Source organism: Eumetopias jubatus, unplaced genomic scaffold (assembly GCF_037043125.1).
Source record: "Eumetopias jubatus isolate StellerSeaLion01/CBP00866 unplaced genomic scaffold, mEumJub1_p1.0 scaffold_4, whole genome shotgun sequence".
Lineage (NCBI taxonomy): Eukaryota > Metazoa > Chordata > Mammalia > Carnivora > Otariidae > Eumetopias > Eumetopias jubatus.
The window spans coordinates 119,472,809-119,500,255 of record NW_028274810.1 but is presented as its reverse complement, the minus strand read 5'-3'; the positions used below and the strand labels follow the sequence as shown (position 1 = coordinate 119,500,255).

Genomic DNA, 27,447 nt, shown 5'->3' with positions numbered 1-27,447 from the left:
TTGATTAAAGAACACAAAGCCTAAGCATTAATGTAAGTCCACGCGCCGTTATTGAAAGCTGGAGGTTCATCCCATGCGTCAGGGTCAGGGCTGGAGAGGGTGGGGTACCACGACACCGGGGCAGGGGCCGGGCTGGAAACCCTGTAGTGCTAGACGCAGGTTCTAGAGAGTTCCTGCGCTGGGCACAGCCTACAGTCCGGAACGGTCACCCAGCCACCGCCCTACGGGCAGCCACCCAGGGCCTCAGGTGGGTGTGGGGGCCGGGGATCCCGGGTCCTGGAGGGGTGGCGGGACTGGGGGGCAGGGAGGGGGCCCCAGGCAGGAGAGCAGTCCCGCAGTCCCCCCTCCCCCCCCCCCCGGCCTCTCCCGGCCTGTCCTTCTCTGCACCCGCCCCCCACCCTTTGGAGAGCGTCTACTTCCCCTCCCCGATTCCGAGCTGGCGCTGGCGCTGCCCTCAGACGGTCCCCCAGGGTCCTCTCGGTCACTACCTGAGCCAGCACCAACTCCCTTCGGCGCCCCCGCAGCCGCCCCTCTCCGCGCTCGTGTGGACGCGCCTCTGGCGCCCCCTACAGGCCTGTGCAGGCCCGCGCTTCCCCAGGCCGCAGTTACTTTGTGGGGCCCCTTCCTCCGTAGAAATAGAAAATATTGTCATTTAAGGCTGTGTTGGCCCATTTCCCAACAACACGGAAGTTTCTCTTTGACTTTAAGTTGGACAGAAAAGGAAAAAAAGATTATTGGCATAAAGACGAATATATTAATATTCTGTATTAAGACACTCTCTTAGACCTAAAAGCTTCTTTCTTTCTTCTGATTTTAAAGTAAATTAAAACATTTTCATGGGCCCTAAAAGTAGCGTGGGCCCTGGGCACCGTGCCTAGTGGCGAAGCGGGTCCCTCAGCTGCCTCCTTTCCCTGGGGCTGCAGACAAGGCTGGCCCCCACATCACACTGGAGCCCTGGGTCCCACTCCCCTGGACGGTAGTCATAAGCTCCTGCAGTTTCCTCTTTCCAGTGGGCGGTGAGTGCTGGTCCTAAAACACGTGCACCGGCTTGCAGTGTCACTGCCCTGCTCACAAGCCTTCGGTGACTGCCAGGGCCCACCTCAGGAAGGTGCTCACAGAAATGGCAAACTCCATCAAAGACGTAGGAACAAAATGCTACTGGGGCCCACCGGAGGGGGAAACAGAGGCTCACTCTAGATGCCTCTACCCAGAAAACTCAATTATGTGTGCTAAGAGGAGCAAGGAGAGAGAGGAATCCCTGTTCCCTTCTCATGCCACACCCATCTCCTCTCCCTCCTCCCGCCCACCTGGGCACCCACTACCTCAGCAAAGCAAGCAAGGCCAGAACACAAAGGGTAACAGCTTATCAACATATGCCAACATCAACTTGTTAGTCCTCATAACAGTCCAATGGAGGATGTACTGTTATAGTGATTGTCTATATCTTATATAAATATGAATAAATTTCTACTTTACAGCTGAGGACACCAAGGAGCAGAGAGATTTAGTAATGTTCCCAAGAGAACACCTGTTCTAAAACTAAGAAGGGAGTCCTTAGCCTTGGAGCTTCTCCAGGTCCCACACTGGCAGGAGGGGAGCGATTTAAAGGCTATTTCCAGGGTGGTTTTGACCACGTGGGATTTCCACGTATCTGCAGACTTCAGAACCCAGCGCTGGGTCAGAAGCACCTGGGAGAAGTCTGCTCAGGGCTCCCCACTCCTCACACTTCTGCTGGAAACTCAGTTCAGCTGAGACTTCACCAAGGTCCCCACAGCCTTGTAGGACACCTGCCCTCTCTTCGCTCCTCCAGGAACATGTCGTCCCTGTTTGCAAGGGACGCCGGGAGTGTGGTCAGAGAACTGGGCAGGAGAGGGGAGCTGGTGCCCGCCGACAGCCTGAACAGCGCCCCACACCTGCGCCCCTTCTGCCTGGTGAGGAAGAAGCACAGACGCCCCCCCTGGCCTTGGGACACCCCCTTCATCCCTACAGACTTCTCCCTCATGGATGCACTGGAGCCCAGCTCCCCCATCCCAGGTACTTTCAGGTGGGGCCTGTGGGTAGCAGAGTGTTGCAAAAAAGACAGACTCGCGTGGCTGAGAAAGCAGACAGCCTCTGCCCAGACACCCCGTGGACACCTATCCTCCATGTAGGGGAAGGATGAACCCATGTTTTTCTTCCTCCCGTCCCCAGTTGTGTGATAAGTAATGATAATTTTAAACAACAGTAATGGTTTAACATGGGTCAAGTGCTTGCTGTGTGTCAGAGCCCATGCTGACAGTTCCTCAGTTAATCCTCACAACCACCCTTGGGGGAAGACCCTGTCACTCTTCCCTCCCCTTTTTTAAATGGGGCAACTGAGGCTCCAAGAGTTAAGTGGCTTGCTCAGGGTCACACCCAGCCAGTAAGTGGTGGAGGCCAAATTGGACCCCAGGGCTGAGGCCTTAGCCACGCTCAAACCTGCCTTGCTCGCCACCTGGACCTCTCTTCCCGCAGAGTTGAACCGGAGCCAATCCATCCAGACCCGGGAGATGGTGGCAGGAGCCGTGACAGGGGCCATGAGTGTGGGCACCGGGCTGCCGGTGCAGGTGACAGGGAACAGTGGGGTGATCCACAGCTCCACACTGACTGTACACACACTCATGGTTTCCCCTCACACCTGGGAAACTCTGATGAAGACGTGAGAGTCCGGTGGGCCAACCAGGCCGGCGGGGCTCTCCTGGCTGAGGTCTGTGGGCTGGAGTAGGGATCAGAGGGCAGGAGAGAAAAGCCCAAGGCTCCGGCCAGCTTGAGGACCTCCAACGAAGCCCCTCTGAAGAGTGGGTTGGGATGGGAGAGTCCACCATTAGCAGAGAGCCCAGGGTCCCAGGGACAAGGGGGTGGGTGGTGAGAAGGGCTTATTTTAAGTCAGATATTTCAACCTAGATGGAAAACAAACAAACAAACAAACAAAAAAACAAAACAGAAACGTGGTAGCTGCTGAGTGGGAGGCAATAGGGAGTGTTGAAGACTATGGCTAACTGCGGACACCAGCCTGCCTAGAGCTGAGCCGCAGCTGCTGGGGCTTTTACCTGGCAGGACTGTGAGCTGGGTGGCACCATTTCTTCAGAGAAGCTAGAAATTGAGATTTTTGTGTGAAACCTACCAATTTTAATATTTTCTCAAAAATTCTGAACATCTCATGGGCCAAATAAACATAAGCCTTTTATCCAACTCAGCTTGTAGAAAGCCACATGGTGGCCTCTGGTCTGGACATTTTATACCTTGTAGAAGACAGATGTCACACTCCCCTCAGTTTCTCTCCCTTTCTAGCCACCCCCAAGCAACCTTAAGCAAGCAGTCCCTAAGTCCAGGCCAGTCACACCAGGGGAGGCCTGGTCCCAGGAGCCTGCCCCACCCCTACACACCCTTACAGGAAACTGAGGACCCCGAAGCCCTCGTTCCTCAGGGAGCTGCAACGCCGGAAGGAGAAGGAGAGCCTGTATGTGGTGACCGAGGCCGTGGAGACCACGCATGACACCGTGCTTCAGAGCCTCAGCAACGCAGAGGAAGCAGGACGGCTGGTCTTCCTTGGGCCGGGCCATTTAAAGGTGCAGGGTGTGCCCCAGGGGTGCAAATTCGGGTGTGCTGGGGATGCTGGCAGCCACCAAAGAGCTCCCACTCCACCCTAACTCCTGCTAAAGGGCTGCCCCACTAAAAATCGCCCCATCTAAACAAGAATGGGATTCCTGGGTGCTTGTGTTGTGGCTCTCAATTCTGATGACACGTTAGAGTCATCTGGAAAGCTGTTTTGATTTTTTGTTTTGTTTTTGTTTTTTTTAAGACTTTATTTATTTATTTCACAGAGAGAGACACAGCGAGAGAGGGAACACAAGCAGGGGAGTGGGAGAGGGAGAAGCAGGCTTCCCCCCCCCCCCATCCCAAGCACAGAGCCCGATGCGGGGCTCAATCCCAGGACCCTGGGATCATGACCTGAGCCGAAGGCAGATGCTTAACTGACTGAGCCACCCAGGTGCCCTCTGTTTTGGTTTTTATTTGAAAATACCCAACACTTCCCCGCCCCATTCTGTTTTCATCAGTCTAGAATGGGCCCCACTGGCTGGTATCTTCTAACTCCCTCCAGATGATTCTTTGTGCTGCCAGCGTTGTTATCACCGAGGAGGGGGTTTGCATCAGCTTTGGAACCAGGCACACCTGGGTACAAATCCCAGCCCTGCCCCTGGCTAGCTGTGTGGCCTCAGGCAAGTCACTCGACCCTCTGAGTTTGCCAGTTCTCACCCCGGAGGAGAACCAAGGGAGATTAGGCAGCAATGTGGGGAAGTTGCTGAAGACACTGGTGCAGGGACACTCCGTTTCCTTCCATGTGCCTTCCACGTCCCAGATCTGCTCCTCACCAGCTCAGTCTTTAGGTCATTTAGTGCCTGTGGGCCTCAGGTCCCCATGGTGACATAGGAAGTGTGGGACCCACACTAGTATCCTGGGGCTCTGGGACTCTTGTCTCCCACAAATTAAGTGTGACTCAGCCTCACAGGAATGCAGGTGCGTATGGATCACCTATCAGTCAATCTCTAGCTTCCATTGCTGAATACTGTTTAGAAGCTAGAACACAGTACAAAATGTTCTCTATCGATTTTTCTCATCCATCCCTCCTGATGATCCTATAGGGTGGGTACTATATGTCAGGTTTTCTGGGAGCTGAACCTGGAGCTCAAAGAGGTTAAGGGGCACCTGGGTGGCTCAGTTGGTTAAGCATCTGACTCTTGATTCTGGCTCAGGTCATGATGTCAGGATTGAGATGGAGCCCCGCATCGGGCTCTGTGCTGAGGGTGGAGCCTGCTAGAGATTCTCTCTCACTCTCTCTAAAAAAAAGAAAAGGAAGGAAGAAAAGAGGTTAAGCTCCTTCCTCAGGAGCACACAGCAAGCAAGTGCTAGAGCCAAAATCCAGACTGGGCCTACCTGGTTCCAACACCCATGTGTTTAATCAAACCGGTTACACTATAATACCACCTCTGAACCCAGCAGATGGCTGGCCTTCTAATCAAGGGTTATTTGAGATGTCACTGAGATGTTAAAATATGCAGCCTCACTCCACTTGCCAGTTGTGGGAAGGACAGGGGACAATATAAGGGGAGGGAGGGAGTAGCTGAGGGGCAGGGAACCATCTTGGGGTTACATATTTGCTGCTGATTTCTTACTCTGTGGGACTCCAGGTGTGTCATGGGACTGGGGTCAGTATAGGGTAGCCAGCCTTCCCAGCTTACCGGAGCGAGGGCTGTCCTGGGACAGGGGACTCTCCGTGGGAAGGGCCAGGACAGTGAGCCAGCCTGGTGGTGAGTGACGGACACCTGAAATGACGGTGGCTCTAAACAAGAAGAGGATTTCTCTCTTAGGTGAAAGTCCAGGTAGGAGCCTAAGGTAGTGGCTCTGCAGTGGCGGATCGTAGTGATCAGAGACCTAGCTCTTTCTGTTTTGTCACTCTGCCACTTTCTGGTGCGAGATGGCTGCTCTAGCCCCATTACTCATGTCCACAACGCAGCCGGCAGAAGGGAGAAAAGGATGTGCACACTCCACCTCCATCCGTGTGCACCCCACTGGCCAGAACGTGGAGCTGGATTCAGGCCAAACAAGTGCCAGGGGAAAGGAGGTGTTGGTTTGTTGTTGTTTCTTAAGATTTTATTTATTTGAGAGAGAGCGAACGCGTGTGCATGCGCATGAGTGGGGGGAGGGGCAGAGGGACAAGCAGACTCTCCGCTGAGCGCAAAGCCCAAGGCAGGGCTTGATCCCAGGACGCTGAGATCATGACCGACCAGAGCCCAGATCAAGAGTCGGGACACTTAACTGACTTAACGAGCCGCCCAGCCGCCCCATCTTACTGTTGCTTTTAAACTGCATTTTCCCTGTGGGAGTAGGGTGATAGCAGGGGGGCCCTGCGCCTCCCAGGGCTTGCCCCCGCCCGCCGCGCCGGGGTCTCCACCTCTGAGTGAGAGGGGATGACTCAAAGACCACTTGGAGGGGATCCGGCTGCGGTGCCTCATGACTCCAGCTCAGCATTTCCCAAAGCCGGTACCCCAAACTCTGGACAGTGCTTAACAACCCTAAACGAAACCGTTTCTTTACTTTGGGACTTTTTAGAGCTTTTACCATGCCAATGTGTATTGCTTTGACCTCAGAACGCCTTGGGGTTTTTTTCTGGAAATATCTTGTATGCAACCTATTTTGCTGTTCTTGCTGCCTGAGTGTTCCCCATCCCCTGCTTGTGGATCTTCCTCTCCCCTCCAACCTCTAAAACCCCTACACTGATCACCAAGAGAGACCCATGCCGTCCCTCCTCCTGCGTCTCCCCGTCCCCTGCTCCTGTCTGCCCTGAAGACAGCTTCCTGCTGGTCCTTGAGTCCTGTGTGGACTTGAGGTCCTGTTCTCCCTGTCTCCTTCCTAGCTCCAGGGTCAGAGCCACATGGCCAAAGAGAAGGCAGTGACCATCACCCAGGGCACTGTCCTGGCCTACAGGGTGCTGCAGCTGGGGATGAGAGAGGACTGCTGGGGTAAGTGGAGGCTGGAGGCGCAGGGGCAGCAAAGACAGGACTGCCTCTGGGAGGGCTGGCAGAGGGGCAGGGCTACCTGCACATGTGGAGCAGCGAGAGAAGACAAGACTATTTCCCAGTGGCCTGAGCACTCAGCCAGACAGCTCCACCTTCTGGCAGCTCTACAAGGATCTGAGGAGCAGGGAGGGGCCCCGAGGTCTGCTGTCCAGGAGGGCTTACAACCCAGTCTGCGCCCCACTTAGCCCAGGAGTGGGGGGGAGGTCAGGGAGAGGTTGCATTTGATGGGAGAAAGGGCTGTGTCATCTACTTAGCACAGAGAATCCTGCGGACTGGGCGGTCCTGCCCATCCTTAGCCCAGGGGCAACCAGTGGGAGGTGGGGGGTTTGCTCTCCCAACAATGCTGCAGCCCAGAGATGGGCTGGGGACTGAGCCCAGGGTGGGACCGCTCTGATGTTCAGATCTGGCCCACTGAATCTGCAGGGTTGGCCTTGGGTAGGGGGAGGAGGAGGAGGTGGAGGAGGATCCAGCCACCCTTGCCCTCTGAAAAGAGCAGGAGCCTGAGTCCAGTGCACTGAGGTCTGAATGGCGGCTTTGCCATTTGCCCTCTGTGTGGCCCTGGAGGCGTCAGCAAATGTCTCAAGCTTCAGCATCCTCGTATGTAAACGGGCTCATGCTGCCTGCCCACAGAGTGCTGTGAGGCACAGGAGATGAAGCTGTGAGGCCCCTGGCTCTCTGGCCTGCACACCGTAGGAGCCCCATAATTGCTAACTGTCTGCCTCCCTCTCAGGCACTTTCCTCTTTTGCCCCACCTGTGCTCCCACACGGCTGTTCTGTACCTGCCTGAAAGAAAGCTCGGTCGAGACTTTAGTGGAGGTAAGGAGTCCTGCCCAGGGCCTGGAAACCAACCAGAAATCATCCCTTCCCACAGAGAATGCCCTGACATTGCTCTTGGGGTCCCTTCCCTCTACCATGCCATCACCCCATGTCCAGGGGCGAGGAGGGCCATCTTCCAGCTGAAGCATGGGCTCTGAGCAGGAGGGGGAGAAGGAGGAAGGAGAATGAGGTGCAGGAAATAGGGAAAGGCAGGGGTAAGACTCATGACTGCTACCTGCTTATGCGGTGGGTACTCAGTAAATGTTTATGGAAGGAAGGAAGGGAAGGACGGATGGACGGAGGGAGGGAGGGATGGAGGAATGAAAAGTAGGCACAGACAAGAGGGCTCTGCATGAGGTGGGCGCTTCACCAGGCCAGGACTGACACCAGGGCCTCCTGGTTAGGCGGAATAACTGGGCAGGCTAGCCCTGGGCAGGGGGCCTGCGCCCAGGCGGACCTATCCTCTCCCCACAGCCTCAGCCTACAGTTGGGCCCCCGGTGAGGAGCCCAACTTCCAGGGCCTGCAGAGGCAGGTGGGTGTCCAGTTGCAGGACCTGGCCACGCTGCCCGCAGAGCTGCGGCACCCGCTGCTCAGTGCCCTCCAAGAGCTGCTCCAAGACCCTCGGGCCCTGCAGGAACTCGAGGACACGGTAAGGGGCCCATAGCCTGGACCAGGGGCTGGGGACTGGGATCCAGGAAAGGGGGGCGGAACAGGGAAATGAGAAGCAGGAGTAGGGATGTGCTCTGAGTCTCGGAAGCGCCCAACCTTGGATGGCAGCGTGAGGACGGCCCTGTGGTGACCAAGCACGGGCCTGTGCCAGCTTTTGTGTCAGACACTCGCTGAGCATTTGCTCACTAAAGCCAAAATGAGGGACCTGGCTCAGCACTGCTGGCGTCAGAACCCAGGCTCATTCCATCCTCACTGGCATCAGAGGGGGCACAGTGCCAGGGGGTGGGGAACAGGAGCTTGGAGGATTGGGGGCAGGGCTAGGGGGCAGAGGACGAGACCCACAGCCTGTCCTTGCTCCCCTTTGCCCCTGCCCTGCAGATGGAACAGGCCCTGGACACTGGGGTGCTGGGACAGCTGGTTGGCCCTGGGGGCTTCATCCTAAGCACCGTCCAGAACCCCTCAGGCAGGCTGTTGACCTCGAAAGGCAGGGCCATCCTCTGCATTCTTGGAGCTCCTGTGGGTAAGAGGGATACACAAGGGGCTGGGGTGGAGAGGAAGAGAGTCCAGAGGGAAGTCCTCCCAAGGCCCCTGCCCAGCAGCCCTTGTGTTCCCTGACCACCTTCTCTGAGTGAGCCCTCTCCTGTCTGTTCTGTGCTCTGGACGGTCCCAGGCCGTTCCCACTCACATATGATTCTCTGTCCAAGCTCCGTCCAAAGTCAGCATGGAAAAGCACAGCCCCCATTTCCTCATTTTGCTTGCGCATTAAGTGAGGGTAATCGGCACTCACCTTGCAGGATGCTCCAGCCCTTCCTTCAGTGATGATTTACTGAGCACCCACTGTGTGTCAACAAGGCACCAGGAAAAACTGAGGCAGCCGCTCTCCTCTTTCAGTCTGGAGTGGGGACAGACCTCACACCAATATAGACAGAGTTACCAACAGCATGAGAGTGTCTGTCCAACCCAGAATGGAGGCAAGGCCCACAGAGGGAGGTAGAAATAGGATCCCCTCACTGGTGGCCTGCAGTGTGGACGGAAGTGCTGCGGCAGGCAGGACAGAGGCTTTGAAGCCTGGGCCAGGCTGTTCTGTTGTCACCTTAGGAAGGTGGGATCTTCATTTCCCAGAGCCTCCTTCTCTGGGTTCTGGGTAGAATCCCCCAAAAGAGGAACCACCATGAGATTTGGGGGCCAGAAGTGAAGTAGCAGCCATTCATCTCTGAAGGATCCCTGATGGACAGGTGCTGCAGTGCCCACAGATTCCCAGTGCTTCCTCCAACTGCTCGTGCTGCTGACTAGAAAGGCCTTGGCCCTGTCACCACACACACGGAGGCCACAGCTCCCCATCAGCCTCCACCAGCTGCCTCTTGGCAGTCCCCTTCCCACTAGCCTTCACGACTTTCCACCTTGCTTCCTGCACTTCAAGCCATGGCACTCCCCGGGCTGTCGTTGCTTGAACAAGTCAGCCTACTCTGCCTCGGGATCTTTGCACTGGGCATTCCCTCTGCCCGCTATACTCTTCCCCCCAAATATTCACAAGGCTGTGTTTACTGTTTATCATCAGCCTCCTCCTGCCAGAAATATAAGTGCCATGAAAGCAAGTGTTATGGTTTGTATTACTCATATGCTCGATCTACTGAACACATGTCTGTACATCATGGTGCCCAACATCCATTAGGTCCCTCCCCATGCATGAAAAGGAGATTGAGGGGCAGAGATGCCCCCATGGGGCTAGAGGCATGCTATTCCCCAAGATTGGAGCTTCATGTTTGGAATCAGGCCAACCTGGGTTCTCACTGTAGTTTTGCCCCTGACAGGATGAGGAATCACCTTATCCTGGCTAATAACCACCTTACAAAGCCACTGGGGAGCAAATGAGCTAATGTGAAAACCCTTCGTAAAGTGAAGCCCACCATCCACTCTTCATGGGTTGTGTTTTAGGGAAACTGAGGGGTTGGAAGGGGTGGCAACTTGCTCAGCACTTCCAGGGCAGGCACAGTTCCCGCCTTCTTGAACCTTCTCAGGAAGGATGGCCCAAGAGGTATGTAGTAGAGCTTGTCTCCACTTTAGGGCTCCAGCATCCCAGCCATTCCTGGGTTACTAGGGCCCACGAGGAGACACGCAAGATGCCTCAGATGCTCAGTGGCCCTCAACCCCTATCTCTCAACAGTGCTCAGTGACACCCAACATTGCCTGCTGACCCAGTCCATGGAGAGAAGGATCATGCCCCAGCAGCTGGAGCTGGTGAGAGCCTGGAGGCCAGGACAGGGTGTGGAGGGAAGATATCTGGGGGAATATCCCAAGTGGTCTGTCGGGGGTCCGGTCCGCAGTCCCTTGAGAGCCCTTTATCAGCACTGACTCACAGAGGGGGCACTCCCTGGCTCTGACTTCTGAGTGCCCAGGCCTGTGCAACCTCTGCTGGGTGGGCCACATTCACTCACATGTGGGTTTATTGATTATACTGAATCCATACCTTGTGCCACCAGGCCCTCTGCTGGGGCTGAGAATACAAAGTGAAAGAGGTTCCACCCCTCACAGTCTGGTTAAGGGACTATGCAAACCAGTGACAACAGAGAGTGCCTGCTTTAGCTCAGACAGCTATGGGGTGGCTTTGGTGGCTATGAGGACACCAACTACAGGGTTCAGGGGCATTTCCCAGGGGGTGACCCCTCCATGCAGTTCATGAATTCATGGATGAAAAGATGGGGGAGGTGGGAGGCAGAATCCAGGCAGAACAGCACAGGCAGAGGCTGGGAGCTACTAGGGAGTGTTGGAAACCAGTGACTCCAGCCAGTGTGTGAAGAGCAGTGTTGGGGGTACACTATTTTGCCAAGCCTCAGCTGTAGTGGGAGATGGGGGGAGCACTGGCCCCAGGCTCCCACCCTCAGGGTGAGTTCCACGGATGCAGGACCTGGGAGACCTGCCTGTTCATTCTGAGTGGTTCCTTGCAGGTGGCGAGTATCTTAGAGCCAAACTTTAATCAGATGGAGGAAACCACCTTCTCTCTCCCACTAGAAGTCCTCTCATCCCTACAGAGTGAGGATGCAGCCCTCTCCCTGAGCCTGGTGGAGAGCTGTGGACTGGAGCTGCAGGGGCCTAGCCAGCGACTCATGTGGGACCCTGACCTGGTACCACAGCTCTCTGCACTCTAGGGGTCCCTTGCAGGGCTGCAGATGCTGGCTGCACCCAGCCCCGTAGCCCCCTAGGCCAGTGGCTGGGAAGGGTGCCACATCCTCCCCCAGGGTTCCAGTCCTCCTGCCTCCAGGGAGCTGCTGGCCCAGGCAGCCATGGGTGATTATGGGCTCCACCAGGACTGGCGCACACGCTTTCCTCCATCCCTTTCAGGACTGGTCTCCAGACATTAGTCACCCATCCAGATGCGAGGGGGCGGGGCACACGTTAGTGTAGAGTCTCACGTTGGATCAGAATTCTTCCTTGAGAGGCAGTAGAAGCTGTTTCCGGAAGAACCGGGGCTCCATCCACCGCCCCACCACCGACAGCTGTGTAGCTCTATCTGTAGCAAGTTACTCCCCTCTCCTGCAACCTTAACCCCCTATGAAATGGGCTAAGAATCCCTAGCTCACAGGACCGTAGCGAAGACTTCAAAGTTGTAGAGAAAGTGCTCAGGACAGTGCTCGGCTGTCAGCTATTATTGCGTGACGTGGCTATTACGGGTCGTCTGGCTACTCTGGAGGAAGCTGCAGGACCTTTCCCCAGCTGCACAGAGGACCTGACAGTCTCCCCTTAACGCTCAGCCCGGCCTGCTTTCCCGGCGCAGGATGAGGAAGATGGGGGAAAGTTCCATTTGGCTGGCGCGGGCCTGCGGGCTGGGACTCCTGGGCCGGGCCCTCCGCAGAGCCTTGTCTGGTGGTGGGAACTTGCCAGCGACGCCGCACAGCGAAGAACCGGAGTCCTTTCACGGTAGGAAGCATCTCCGCCAAAACTCGCACGACCCGACATGGCCGTGACGTGGAGGAGCTGTGAAGGAGTGCGCGTGCGCGTGCGTCCGTGCGTCCGTGCGTGTGCGTGCCTTGCGCGCGCAGGGCGAGGGAGAGGAAGAAGCTGAGGACTCCTGGGGGCTGCCGGTCCTGGACCGCCGTGCTCGGTTCTCTTTACTTGGCGGAGCCCTCCGCAGCCGAAACAAAACCCCGGACAGAGCCCCTGGTTTTGCCCAGGCGCCGCTGTCACAGTGTATGTTCTTTTCCACTGATAAAACTTACCTAACAATGGCCTTTGTAAAAAAAAATTAACAAAAGTCTCAGAAATGTATGAAGAACGCTTCTATCTCCTAAGTCCACTACCCAGATATAAGCAGTATTGACATTTTGGTAACATTTGTCCATCAGTGTTATTCCCATGCGTTCATACAAATCATCTTGCAGGTAGCTGTGTGAACTTAGGCCAAGTTTCTTAACCTCTCTGAACTTCTGTTTCCTCTCCTGTAATGCAGGGGTAAAAATATCTCCATGTTAGAGAATATCATCAAAAAGACGTGACTGCCAATTGACCTGTGACCTGGACCCAGGCACTCCCAGGCTCTGCCTCACCCCGTACCCTGTCCTTGGAATGAAGGTTACGCTTGCTTTTCCTGCTCTCAGAGGCTGTCTCAAGGACATAGCCTTGAGATGGTGATGTGATGTTGAAAACACCTACATGGTGTATAAATGAGCACAGTTAGGGCCTCTTTATAAACTTTTAAGATTTGGAGGGCAGATGCAGGGATCCATTCGTCTTGTTGCCGCCCAACGCAAGACCCGTATGTAAGTTCCCTTCACTGATATTAAAACTAACCCCCTGGAGTGGCCTGCCGCTTTCTTAGGGCTCTCTCCCTGCCCTCTCACTACAGGGGTCAGTTTCAGATCATACCCAGGAAGCTGAAGCTCCCAAGAGGGTTGTGAACCAGCACTCCATGTGTTTGTACCCCTTCAATAACATGCTCACATGCAGTGGCCCCTCAGAACTATTTTCCTCCCTTTGTAGGACCCTGTAGAGAGCCCACCCTAACAGTTCTCACAGGAAGGCCCTTGTCTAAAATCCCCTTTCAGCAGCTAAGTCAGAGTCCCCAGGAGCTGTGAGCTTGTGGCCAGCAGAGGAGGCAGGATAGTGGAGCTGCCTTGTAGCCATGGGGGTCTGAGCAGGATAGTGGAGCTGCCTTGTAGCCATGGGGGTCTGAGCAGGATAGTGGAGCTGCCTTGTAGCCATGGGGGTCTGAAAGAAGAAGCATCTCTCTGCCTTTGACCATCCCCGTGCAGCTCTCCCCTTTCTTTGGACCTCCCAAAAGCACATAGGGCACAGCCTGGAGGCCAGTGTTGCCTGAGCAGCTTTTCCAGGTCTGAGGTGAGACCTTAGAAATAGGGAGAATGGGTCATAAAGCCACCGACAGGCAGAAGGGGGACCAGAACCCATACAGTGGAGTCTTTCCCCTACCCAAACCGTTTTGGTGTCCACCTTCCATGCCCCTCCCATCTCCCAGCGTCTCGCCACCTAATGCTCCTGGAGAAATACTCCCGCACTGGGCCAACGGGGCCAGAATCTCAGGGCAAAAGCCCTCAACTAGTGAAAAATGCTAGTGCTTACTGAGCCAGAGATAATCTCCCTGCTCCTGCAAAATATGTGCCAATCACCTCCTTCCCACTTCCTTCCCACCCCATCCCTCCTTGCAGGTGTTCAAGCCCCAAACTTGGATCATTCTTGACTCCGATCTGCTGGGGACACCTGTGGCTCTCCCTCAGACTATATACCGGATCTCATTCCTTCTCACCACACCCACTGCAATGATCTGCCGTTATTTCTTGCCTCGATTAATTGCCTCTTGCAATTCCTTAATTGGTCTCCTTGCTTCTGTCTTGCCTCATCTCAGTCTGTTCTTGGCAGTTAGAGAGTTAGAGTTAAACCTTACCAAAGATATCAGTTTATATCAGTCCTCACTCAGAGCCCTCTGATGACTCAGAGCAAAGGCCAAAGTCTTCTGGTGGCTGCTATGGCTTTATGTGATGCGATCCCATTACCCCTCTGACCGCACCTCCCTCCCTGGCCCCCACTGCCCCTCAGGCACTGTTTTGCTTTGAGGGTTCTGCACTTGCTCTCAGCTCTGCCTATCCAGGACCCCTTTCCGCAGACACCCTCACTGCTAACTGCCTTCCCTCCTTCAGTCCCGGCTCACATGCTACCTTCTTTACGACACCTACCCTTGTCCACCCTACTGAATTGCTAACTGGTCCTCTGCCCAGCACGCCCAGTCTCCCTTAATTTTCCCATAGGCCTTAGTATCTTCAACTGTACTGTATAATGATTGAAATCATTCTAGTAATTAATTACATCTAGACGCTGGGAATACAACAGTGCAGGGAACAGACCTGGCCCTGCTCGAATGGAACTGACCATCCGGGGTGTGACACACAGGCACTAAACAAAAGTTCCACGATCCCTTTGCTGATTCCCGCCATGATGATGATGTGTAGGAGACTGCCGACACTGCTTAGGGGAATCTAGGGCCTCCTCAGAGCTGAACATGCCCTAGGATTCCACTTTGATCAAGCACATTGATCAACAGCATGACTTTCCCAGGTGTCACTGACAAATGTGCTACTTTGGGAGATATGTCTGAGGGCAGAGGGAGAAGGATTGACAAGGGTGGCAAGAACAGCAGGGCCCAGGCCTGCTATTGTTGTAACCTTAGACCAACCGCAGATGGGCACTGGTGGATAAATACTACCCTTGTCTGCCTCCAGAAGGACAGATCCAAGGGGCTTTCTACAAAGCTCCCCAGAAGGGCCAGGGGCACAGAGTCCCAACATGAGAACCCAGCCTTGTATTGACTTTCCCTCCTGGCCTGTTTCACTCTGCCCGGCCCCTGGTTCTGCTCCCTGGGACCTCCTCCCACAATTACCCCACAGCACACAGCCCTTGCTTATGTTCTGCTTCCCATGGACAGCCCAGGCTAGAACAGCAGGTTCAGTGATAAGTGAAGCAGAGACAAAAACAGAATAAGGGTAGTGCGGAGTGTCTGGGAGGTTGTCATTTTCAACAGCAGGGGTCAAGGTAGGCCTCCCTGGTAGGTAACACCTGCACAAAGACAGAGGGCATAACCCACCCGCAATCCCAGTAGGGGGACCTGCCACTGCAAAGGACTTGGGACAGCGGAGTGACCACCCTGTGCTCAAGGAACAGCAAGCTTAGCCTGGCCAGGGGTGATGGACGCGAAGTGAAGGAGACACATGATACTTGCACACATGCATGAAGGCTCATCCTCACACCATTGTTTACAACAGTCTGGAAAGAACCAGAGTCCATCAAACAGAGGGATGGTTAAGTAAGTTATAGTACATCCATACAATGGAATACTACACAGCATTCAAGAAGAATGAAAACACTCTTTATATAAAAATATGGAACAATTTCCAATTCATATTAAATGAATAAAGCAAAATGTGGAATGGTGCATATAGGAAGTTGCATTTGGGTAAAGGCATGGAAGAATAAATATGAATGACATAAAATTTGAACCTAAGTCTATAACACTTACAAAAGCCATACAAATTATTTCTCCTATAACCACACATTATTGAGGAATTTCTCAAAGAAAAAAAATCTTGAATGATCCTGGTGTTTTGTGTCAACACAATATTCAGACCACACCATGGAGAATATACACCCAATATTTGCTTTTACTGTGGCTTCTTCTATCCGAATACCCCCTCTGAACACCCAGAACATGCTGCCCTCCTCCATTCAGGCCCTGCCCGGAACCCATCATTACAGTCCTAAGACACAGTCTAAGTGAGCTCTGGAGAGGTACTTACTAAATGTTGACAGACATACAGATGTGCTTGTGAACAGACTGACTGAAGCAATGTATCAGTACACTGGAGTTTGATGCTTAAAAATCATTGTGTTGCTAATTTTCATTTCAAATAGGCAGTTCACTGCCTCTCCATTTATTAGTTATAGGATCACAGTGTTTATTAGTTATAGGATCTTTAAAGGGTTCATTAAAATTGAGCAGCTTTGCCTAGCACCCTCACTGACTGAGGGAAGTAGAACTGTTACTGTTGGCTACTCTAGAAATGGAAAACAATACACGTTAATGGACAGGACACTTGGAATAGACTGCATTGTTTTTAATAGTTAAATGTCACGATGGACATAATGAGATTGACAGCGAGCACTTTTGATACGTACAGGACATTACAGGCATTATCTGGCATAATCCTCAGGGCCACTGTAGGGGGGTAGGTATCTCGAGTGTTACCCATTTTGTAAATGAGGACGTGGACTCAACCAAAGTCACACTGAGTTAAACTCCAGTCCACCAACTCCAAAGTCTGTTTTAACTGTTCACATTCCTACTGCCTTTTGCAGATAGTATATACAAGACATGTAGTATATGATGTGGAATCAAACATTAGAGATTTTGTTTCAATTCTCTCATTTTACTGATGAGGCAGAGTTCCAAAGAAATTATGTGGCTTGGGTTTCCTGACTCTTCATGCACAGATCCTTCTATGCATCACAATGTACAGAGCCTGAAATATGCTCGGTAAGGGATTATTTCATAAGAATTTATGGGATGGAGTTGACTGCAATCTCAAATGGAACCAGAATGGCATTTTTAACTCAAAAGACCTAGATTTGAGCAAAAATGCTATCTTTATGACAAGTCTAAAATATTTGGAGCAATCTTAAAATAGTCGAGTGCTTTTTAATCCCAATCTGTAAGGGGAAAATAGCTGATTGAAATGTTCTAGTCATTCACATTGAGGGCTGTAGAAATGGGGCAGTGGCGAACAGAGTCATGATGCAATGGGTACTTTGTATCATGAGGGAAGACGCACAGGCACTGGACTGAGAGGAGCAGAAAGATACTGAGCAGAACTGTGTTTTCGAGGGGAGATGGGGCTAGAGGAGGCCGGCTTTCTAGTGACGTTAAGATATACCGACGCGGAGCAGCGTTCCAGCTCCCTCCAGTTCGCAGGGCAGACCCTGCCAACTCACCCTGGCCCTCTTTCTTGATGAGCCCATGGTCAGTCCCATAATCCTTCACTCTAGGACAGATGTTACGAATAAGAGATCAGACTTGGTAGGTGGGAAGTTGACGATTTTTTCTCTTTGGCCATCTGAACGGCAACTCTTAGACCCGAAATTAAATCCGCGGCAGCAGGGATGGCTCCTTTTATCACACTGCAGCACTGCACTTCTATCACCCCCAGTTCTCGAATAAACCTGCTCTTGTAACTAGCAGAGGGGTCGGCAAACTCTTTCTGTAAAGGGCCAGATAGTAAGTATTTTAGCCTCTGAGGGCTGTATGGCTTGTCACAAGAATTCCATTCTGCTGTTGTAGTGCAAAAATAGCCAAAAATAATATGTAAACAAGTGAGTGAGGCTGTGTTCCAATAAAATTTTATTTATGGACACTGGAATTTGAATTTCATATACTTTACATATGCCATGAAATATTCTTTTGATTTTTCTCAACCTTGTAAAAATGTAAAAAACTATTCTTAGTTCACAGGCTGTACAAAAATAGGAGGTGGGCAGATTGGCCCGCAGACCAGTTTGCTAGCCCTCAGTCTGGAGTTAGAGATTTCTCTACTTCTCCAATATGCAGAACATGAGCTGTTCTGACCGCAAAGGCCAGTATTGCTTTCTCTCTTCCAGCTGCCTCATTATTTTTTACTTGTATTCATTCACTCCATTCAAGCATTCTCTTGGCCCCTACTCCAATCTGGGTACTGCGCAGGATCCTTGGGGCACTGAGGGAAAAATCAGACATGGCTCTTATCCGAGTTCTCACAGCATCAGAAAAGCCACCCACAAGTGCAGTCAAGTAGAGGTGTTGGAACAAGATACCGGTGTTGGATTCCCGGGGCTGCCATAGCAAATTACTACAAATGTGGTAGAAATGTGTCCTCTCACGGTCCTGGAGACCGGAAGTCTGAAGTCAAGGTGGCGGCGGCAGGGTTGGTTCCTTCTGGAGACTCCCTTCTTCTGGAGGGAGAAATCTGTCCCATGACTCTCTTCCAGCTTCGGGTGATTGCCAGCCATTCTCAGTTCCATGGCTTGTCAATATGCACTGCTCCTATCTGCCTCTACCTTCACATGGCCTTTTGCTGTGTGTTTCCCCTTCTTTTCTCTTACAAGGATTTGTCATTGGATTTAGGGCCTACTCTAATTCAGGATGGTCTCATCTCCAGACCCTTGATTTTATCTGCAAATACCCTTGTTCCAAGTAAGGTTGTATTTTCAGGTTCCAGGTAGACATATCTTTTAGGAGGCCACTATTTAACCCATTACAATACTCTTAGAAGACTGGGGTTAATGTTATCCTGAAGGCTTCATGAAGGTCTTAAAAAATGAGAGCTGCTGCTCATTGGATGGACATGAGGGAGGAAGGAAAGGGCAGGCTTGGGGACCAGCCAGAGTTAGGGAGGTGTGGTGCCGCAATGCAACTTAGAAACTGCAGGCAGCTGAGCCTGGCTGAAGAAGAGCAGGGTATGCACCAGGAGCATGTGAGACCAAGGCCAAGGAGGTCAGCAGGGAGTCCATGGTGGCACTGTGGGCATCAGGACCCAGCACTATTAAGCCAGAAGGATTTGGTGGAAGCCTCTGGGACTCCCTCCACTTCAAATGCACCAGAGCTCAGACACTCAAGACACTCATCACACCCCCAGCACAGTGGGACTAGACAAGCTTTAAGCTGTTTCTCCCAGTCAGGACATTTCGATCTCATGATTAAGGTTTTGTGATCTTTAAATAACATACACGCTGGTTTTCTACCACGAGTGTCAAGGCCTGTGGCTTCAAGCCCCTCTTACGCACACGCTCCTCCCAGTGCTGAGAGCTGCTCTTCCTGCCGCCCTCTTGCTCCTGGAGGCTGTGAGTCAGGCAAGTGCAGTTTTCCCCCTATTACTGCAACCATACGAGAGTCAATCAAGAGTACGAGGCAGTTAATGACAAGATCAACGGTCTTACTGCATTTAGCAAGATTTTAAAAGCAATCAAAACTACCTACACAGACAATAATGAAGAAAAATACTATTACAAAGAAGAGGAAGTATTTGATGTGTGTATGTACTCCACTAAAATAACACAGGGAAGGCTTTACAAGCTTAAAAACAAAACGCCAGTAAACCAAGCCACACTTAGAAAAATGAAAGCTGATTTTTATTTTATCATCAACAGCCATTCTTTAAACATGAACATGCATACGTAATATTCTACGCACACATCACAGTTTTTAACGTTAGTTAATAAAGGTTAAACACACAACATACATCCTTACAAAAAAAGTCAAATGCAAACTTAAAACTTTAAACAAAAGTCTTACTAATTTAAAAAAAGTTTGTGTTGGGTACCATTTGTACAACACAAGTTAATTTAAACATTTTCATTTTGGCTGCACATGAAAAAAGCGGCAGTAGAAAATAAAGTCATTGAGGGTTTTTAAATAGCAGAATAGGCAGTTTTGCCATGCAGGAGAAGCAATATTAAATATTAGTTTTCAAAAAAAATCCACATTTAAAAATATTTAGTTCAAGTCACAGAATTTTTCTCAGTAGAGACCCCAATGCAATGCATAATTAGCTGCCTTAGATGGCCGGTTTGAAAGGACAATATCCCTTCAGAGTATAACTTTACTGATTTTGGCACAGAAAAGAAGTCTTAAGAACGAGAACATGATTAAAAAAGAGGGAAGAGGGAACATAGGCAAGAAATAAAAAGCAAGAGTACATGAGATAGTAATTGTAATCACTAAAAACTGAGCATTCCCAGTCACTGCAGAATACTGTCTTCCATCCACAGCAGGTGCGCACTCCACGGCTGTTACTGCAGCATGGACTTGATTTGCTTGGAGGTAGTCTCATCATTCAAATGTTTTGTTGTGTACCTAAAAGTAAACAAACAAACAAAAACAGCAATTTTAGGGAATTTAAAAAAAACCATTATCTGCACTCACTGGTTTCTAGTATTACAAGATGAGCAAATAGGCCAATCTTCCCTCACAGAATCGTGCCCTTGATTTCTAGCTTCAGCTGGGTTCAGGTTCTGCCTTGCTTAGCCTCCCTACCAGCTTTTAAACAGAAGATCCAAGAACTTTGTAACTGAGTCACAAGTGGTTAAATTCTAAAGGAAACACTCAAGCTGCACCTCTCACTCAGAGGAAAACAGTCCTTGCTCCATCTCAGGCATTGACAAATTATAGCCGGTGGCCCAATCTAACCCACTACCTATTTTTGTATGGGCTGTGAGTGAAGTATATTTTAATAATTTTAAATTAATGCGGAAAGAAATCAAAATAATAATATTTCATGTTAACATGGAAATTATATGAAATGCAAATTTCAGTGTTTTTATAAGAAGTTTTAATGGAAGACAGCCATACTGATTTACTTCGGTATTACCTATGGTTACCTTCTTGCTACAGTGGCAAAGTAGATGTGACAGAAACCATGTGGCTCCAAACCCTAAAATGTCTGTTTACCCTCTAGCCCTTTACAGAGAAATATGCTGAGCTCCCTTCTAGTCCCAAACTGTCACATCCCAAAATGTCTCAATACTCTAAGTGCCTTGTTTCCAGCTAGATGTGTTTTGCTATAGGCATGTAAACCTAAGAATCATAAAAAGAGTGATCACTGGTTTATGAGAAGATTCACCACAGGAGCCCTTTAATAGCCCCAAAGTCAGTGAGTAAGCCTGCGTGTCCGACTCTGCTCCAGGAGCTTACGACCTGGCAGGGCAGACAGATGGTAATATACTCACACCAGGGGCAAAGGAGGAAAATACCAAGTGGGGCCTTACAAACAGGTTATTCTAAGTGCAGTGAAAGCAGTGGAGGATATTAGGTGGGATTTCACTTAGGTTCCGGAAGGGCTGCTCTGGCTGCAGAGGAAGAACTGTAGGGAGCAGAGGAACAGCACAGGGACCAAGCAGCGCGCTGTTCCAGGGGCCTCAGGGAGGGATGACCAAGGCCTGGACCAGATGAGAAGCTATGGATACAGATGTTCAGTGCGTGGATGTGGGACAGTTCAGACAGAACTTAATGCTGGATCAGTTAATTTGGCTTATAAGAATTTCACATGTAATCTTTAAGGAATATATCATTTTAAGCAAGTATACACAGATGGTCTTTGTGTCTTCAAGAAATTTAAACCCAATTTTTGTTAGTTTCATTTCAAATCAATTTAAAAATTGAAGAAAGCACCTGAATGCAAATCCTTGGAGAGGTAAGGACACAAACATATACTTACTAAGTACCTGATAAATTCTCAACAATTTTACTTGTAAGTACTTCCAAATTGTTCACATATTACTAAAGAGACACCAGAGCACGTGGCATGTGATAGGTGCTCAATTAATTGGTACTTGTGGAAGGAAGACAAGAAAATAAGCAGCCAGGCTGGAAAAACAATCCATAAAGGAATATTTACATTAAGTGGCAGGTGATGTAGCCAACACTAAAGCCTTGTTTTCTTTTCCAAGTGCAGATAAAGTATATTTAGCTGCACACAATCCTACTGATGTCAGGAAAGAAAAATGTTTAACATCCTTCTCTTCATTTCTGTTTTTTCCCCTTTCCTTTATGCGCCTGAATAGGGGAGAGGGCCACACAAGGGGCACACCAACATTTCCACACAGATGGTTTTAAGTACCACTACTCAGCAATGTTCTGGGACATTCCAGGAGTTCTGAGTGCTTTCCTCTCTACCAGACACAAGTTCTTGCTGCTTCTGCAGGATGTGATCATGCACTTCCAGCAGTTCTCAGATCCTTGCCCTGAACGATGCTGACTGGGAGGCAGGCCTGTCACATCACCTCATTCTTCTCAAGAAATGGCCAGGAATTAGGGCATGTGGGTGGCTCAGTCGATTAAGTATCTGACTCTTGATTTCAGCTCAGGTCACGATCTTGGGGCTGTGAGATCGAGCCCCGTGTCCAACTGTGTACTGGGTGTGGAGCCTGCTTGGAATTCTCCCTCTCCCTCTGCCCCTCTGTCTCTAAACAAACAAAACCAAAACAAAACAAAACAAGAAAGGAAGAAAGGAAGGAAGGAAGGAGGGAAGGAGGGAGGGAGGGAGGGAGGAAAGAAGAAAGAAAGAAAGAAAGAAAGAAAGAAAGAAAGAAAGAAAGAAAGAAAGAAAGAAAGAAAAAAGAAAAGAAAGGAAGAGCAGAAAGGGCAGGAACACCTAACATGTATGAAAATAACATATGGACACGTATGGCATTATCTCACTTTGTGCATAACACTAAAGTTCCTCTGAGTGCTATGACTTTTCTACCGAAGAAAATCAACCATTATTTACCTTTACTCTGAAATTTAATAAAGAATGCAGTTATCTAGCACTGAATCTTAACTCCTAGCTCTAGCTTGCTCTCTCATAATCAAGGCCCTTGGTTCCATTTTTCCACCTGTAAAATGTAGGCATGACTTGCTGCTTTTCTGTAATCACATACTGTAAGTTGGAGGCACTATATATAATAGCTACGGAGAAGCATTCAAAATAAACAGCATATATATGTGTATGCAATTAAAACTGAAAATTTTTTAGTTATTGGGGCACCTGGGTGGCTCAGTCGGTTAAGCGTCTGCCTCTGGCTCAGGTCATGATCCCAGGGTCCTGGGATAGAGCCCCGCATCAGGCTCCCTGCTCAGCGGGAAGCCTGCTTCTCCCTCTCCCTCTGCCTGCCACTCCCCCTGCCTGTACGTGCAGTCTTTCTCTGTCAAACAAATAAAATCTTAAAAAAAAATAAAAATAAAAATAAAATTTTTTAATTATTAACTGTTGGCTCTGAGGCAAATGATGGAGTGAGCATCTCTAGTAAAGCAGTTACTCAGAGAGTAATTCCACAAAAGTATCTCCCATTCTGTAGAGGTGTAAGTAACAACAATTGCATAGCACTTTTGGGATTATGAAATGCTTTTTAAATAGTATCTCCTTTGCTCTTAAAGTGAAGCACATTAAGGGCTACGGTGATTTAGTTTGAGCAGTGTTTCTCGAAGCGCCTGCATTACATCAGCTAGGGTGTTTACTTATAAAATGAGGTGCCTGAGCCCCACCCCAGACCTAAGAGAGAGACTCTCTGGGGGATGGTGACCTGGGGATCTGCATTTTCACCTCCTTCCTAGTTATTCCAAAGCACTCCAGAGTTCAGTCATGTAGGAAACCTAAGGCTCAATGATATACCATCAAGCATATGGGATTTTAAGAATGAAATCCTGAATGTGAAAACAGATTCCGACATTTATTAGCTATATGATCTGAGAGTCTCTCAAGAACTCAAGGTAACTGTCTGTACAATGGAGACATCCCCAGCACCTCATATACATCACCTACCTCACAGAGCTGTGGTGTGGATTAAATAAAGTCATACATATGAAACTGTTTATGAACGTACAGTGATATAAAAATGTTACTAATTGTGACCACTACCATAAAGCATCAAGTGTACCAATGAACCTTACAAAACTTCCCAGGTGAAAAAGTAAGAACCTGACACACAACACGTTCACTACTTATAAAAACAGTTCAAGACTTATCTCTGCAACAAAACCTCCATTTTCTACTTTCCATTAGATACGTGAAACGAAAACTGAAAACTGGTAGGTGGCTCTTGCCTCAGTGGTGCTTTACTTCCCCTTTCCCTCAAACACAGGTTGTTGCATGTGAGACTTCAATCCCACCTCTCAGCCCCGCTGCCTGCTGCTGCTCTAATTCTAGAATAGAATAGAAGAGGCCCAATTACCTTTAAATTCTGAAAAACAAAAGCAAACTCTGAGTTTTTAATGTGTGGAGCACTGTCCCTGCAAGGTAAAGAAATGTAACACCAGGCCCAGGGCGCCAGGTGGCTCAGTCAGTTAAATGACTGCCTTCGGCTCAGGTCATGATCTCAGGGTCCTGGGATAGAGCCCTGCATTGGGGTCCCTGCTCAGTGGGGAGCCTGCTTCTCTCTCTCCCTCTGCCATGCCTCCGCTGCTTGTGCTCTAAGTATAAAAATCTTTTTAAAAAAATTAAAAAAAAATAAAAAGAAACAACACCAGGCCCTCCTAGACTTTGATTCCCTCTTCCTTTTCAAAGCAGGTTTCCTGTCACTGGCTGGCTTCACAATGTCTCAACAGTAAGAAAGAAGGGTCTTGGGAGAAAACCCAGGCTGACTGGGACCCAGGGAGTCTTCAGAAAGGGGTCAAGTGGTAAAGATTCACAATACCATGAATATGGATAAAACCAATGAGGTTTATGTTGTAAAAACCTCCAGAGTAAAAAATTCCCAAAAGTTATGGTTTCTGTAGGCTTATGGTTGAAATAGTTTGACATTATGAGGCTTTTTATTGTTATATTATGGTCCTGAATCTTTCTTATATTTGTTTAGAATTGACCTCCTTTACTCATGTAGTCACTGCTTACAGAATACTTTTCATAATCCTAATAAAATCATTTGATGGTTCAACTGAAATGATACAGCATAGAATTCTGCTTTATGATGCACCAAGTGCGACTAAGCATTCAAGAGGAATAACAACCTGTTTTGCTCATTAAACGTGAGAAATTTAATACTGAACTGGCAATCATTTTTGTGTATCATGTGAACTACAGTGCACTACAGTGCAAAGCAAAATGGCCTGTGACCCCAAGAAGTTTCCATAGAAATATTTCTGTGCTTGTGTAATTTTGTGTTTAAACACAAAATAATTGAGCAATGAGCAAATTCTCTTTTATGTTAGGGAAATTATACTATAAATTAAATCTCTGTAAGTCCAAGATGTTATAGTATGCTGAAATTTGCATTTAAAAATATTCCAGCAGGGGCGCCTGGGTGGCTCAGTCGTTAGGTGTCTGTCTTCAGCTCAGGTCATGATTCCAGGGTCCTGGAATCAGGCCCTGTATCGGGCTCCCTGCTCCGCAGGACCCCTGCTTCTCCCTCTCCCACCCCCCCTGCTTGTGTTCCCTCTCTCGCTGTGTCTCTGTCAAATAAATAAATAAAATCTTAAAAATAAATAAATAAATAAATTAATTAATTAATTAATATTCCAGCCTTCAAGAGGTGCTGGCTGCTCAGTCAGCAGAACATGTGACTCTTGATCTCGGGGTCGTGAGTTCAAGCCCCATGCTGGGCCCAGAGCTTACTTAAAAAAATAAAAGAAAAAGAAGCCTGTCTTTAAAAAAAAAAAAAAAAATTCCAGCATTCTTAGGAGCTACAGTAACAACATCAAGTCGGTCTAAGCTGAGAAAAGACAGCAAATAACTGCTTTACTTTTATTACGAGAAATTCTGTAAGAAATATACAAAAGTAATAAACATATCTGTGAAACTAGAAATGTAATCACACTATATTAAGGGAAAAGAGCTAGTTTTCGTAGAAGTGTTTTTATGGTATTATATTTGTAAAAAGATAAGCATCACAGAGCTGTGACTATCTACAAGTGTAAAGAAAAAGCTTTGCAAGACTATATATCAAAATGTTAATAGCGGTTTATTTCAAAAATAGTGAGATCATGTGATTTCCTTATTTTGCTTTAAATTTTCCTATGTTTACTGAATTTTATTTACAGTGAGCATGTTGTACATTCATTAAAAAAATTAAAAAGTAAACATCCCAAGACAATAAAAAAATGAAAGCCAAAATCTTTGGCAAAGAAATAAAGCTGCTATTTTCATGTGACTGCACCCCCCCGACACGCACGCTCTCTTTATTGTAAAAATACTGTAACCAGTATTTGAAAGCAAAATCGCCAGTAAGCAAAATGAGATCTTCCCATTTCTAATATGAAATATGTATTTCCTTTGTACTATTCACATTTTGAAGCATTTTCTTACAGATTTTTTTCTATACATATGCACATGTACATATACACACCTGAGAGCATTTAGAAGACCTTCTACACTATTTGGAGGTTGGTCCTTAAGAACTTTGATACAACCTTTCATCTAAGGAGAAAAGGAAACAGAAAAGATAAAAATGTTTGTTTTCTCATATAACATTCATTATCTCAAAACAGTAGTACTTAAATTAGCCCAACTATGGAACTGATGAGAAATTACATTCTTGAAATGTCAAAATCTTCTTAAAAGAGGGGAAAAAATCTACCCAAATGTCATTTTCAGTTTCTCTGTCAAACAAAACTTTTTAAGAACCGAATCGGTCAAACAGAAGCACCACGCACACGAATGAGAAAATGAAGGGTCGGCTAAGGGACGACTTCTCCGAACAGGCGTGGAGCAGCTTTTGAGAAGACAGAATGGACACGCTGCCAAGGAACAGAGGAGCCTTTCCAAGTAGACAAACACCTTGACAAAGATAATAAAGCTCACCACATGCTGAGGACAGAATTTTGCAAGGCTGAAATGACTAGCATAGGGGCGTCTACAGAGGGCCTCACAAGCCAAGGAAGACTCAACTGTAACTAATGGGGTAGGGACTTGTTACAGGCTATAGAAAGGGAACAACTTAGCAAAGATGGTATGTAAGAAAGATGAGCCTGACGACTGTGAAAACGTATAGTAGAAACAGCACAGGCTTGGGCGCCTGGGTGGCTCAGTCAGTTGAGTGTCCTCCTCTTGGTTTTGGTTCAGGTCATGGTCTCGGGATCCTGGAATCAAGCCCTGCATCCGGCTCTGTGCTCAGTGTGGAGTCTGCTTGGGATTCTCTCTCCCTCTACCCAATCCCCTTCTACAGCGCACACTCTCTCTAAATAAATAAAATCAAAAGAAAGAAAGGAAAGAAAGAAAAAAAGTAGAAAAGAAAAGAAAAGGCGAGCACAGGCTTTGGAAGCCATGGAGATGTGGGTTCAAAATCCCGCTCCACAATTCACTAGAGATTATACTATGTAATTTCCCTAAATTTTAGATTCTCTATTAGTACAGAGGAAATAACGTCTACATCTTAGGAGTATTTTCAGAGGTAAGTGGGAAACAAGCATAAAATTCCTGAGACACAGTAATCAATAAATGGTAACTCATTTCTCTTCACAGAGGATGGACATGAATAAAGAAAGGTAGGGAGGCTGGTTAGCCATCAGTAATCTAGACACAAAATGCTGAGAGCCTGAGCTAGCTATGAAAAGGAAACTGGAAGACAATTCTCACCAAATACTGGTTATAATTCTGATGAACAGGGTCAGGAAAGAAATTACAAAACAGAGAAACCAGGAGCCTGCTTTATTCCTAATATGAACTTCTATAGAGACAAGCAAAGTGGGAACCCAGACTAGAGCCACAAATTATTATGATTACAAGGGAGGAGAAAATCTATATTATATAGTCTTTTTTCACTAGGAGCACCTCTACTGACTTTCTATGTACATCTGGAAATAAATCTTTTGTTTGAAATGGCCTTTGGTCAAAGAACAAAAGGAAATTTCTTATGTCTAATCATTTA

General features: G+C 48.7%; 1 protein-coding gene and 1 pseudogene across 8 annotated transcripts in view; one reads left to right on the top strand and one right to left on the bottom strand.

Annotated features, from left to right (window-relative positions):
- The first annotated feature begins 1,814 nt into the window (after positions 1-1,814).
- On the top strand, positions 1,815-11,282 carry LOC114211133 (gasdermin-A-like; annotated as a pseudogene).
- Positions 11,283-19,217: 7,935 nt separating this feature from the next.
- Positions 19,218-27,447, bottom strand: part of CYRIB (CYFIP related Rac1 interactor B) — a 102,720-nt gene continuing 94,490 nt past the window's right edge. For all 8 annotated transcript variants that reach the window (XM_028105549.2, XM_028105546.2, XM_088022761.1 and 5 more), the window contains 2 exons: positions 25,927-25,997; positions 19,218-19,963 (listed from right to left, as the gene is read on the bottom strand). In XM_028105549.2, coding sequence (XP_027961350.1) covers positions 19,900-19,963; positions 25,927-25,997 — 135 coding nt within the window. In that variant the 3' untranslated portion in view covers positions 19,218-19,899. The remainder of the gene's footprint in view (positions 19,964-25,926; positions 25,998-27,447) is intronic.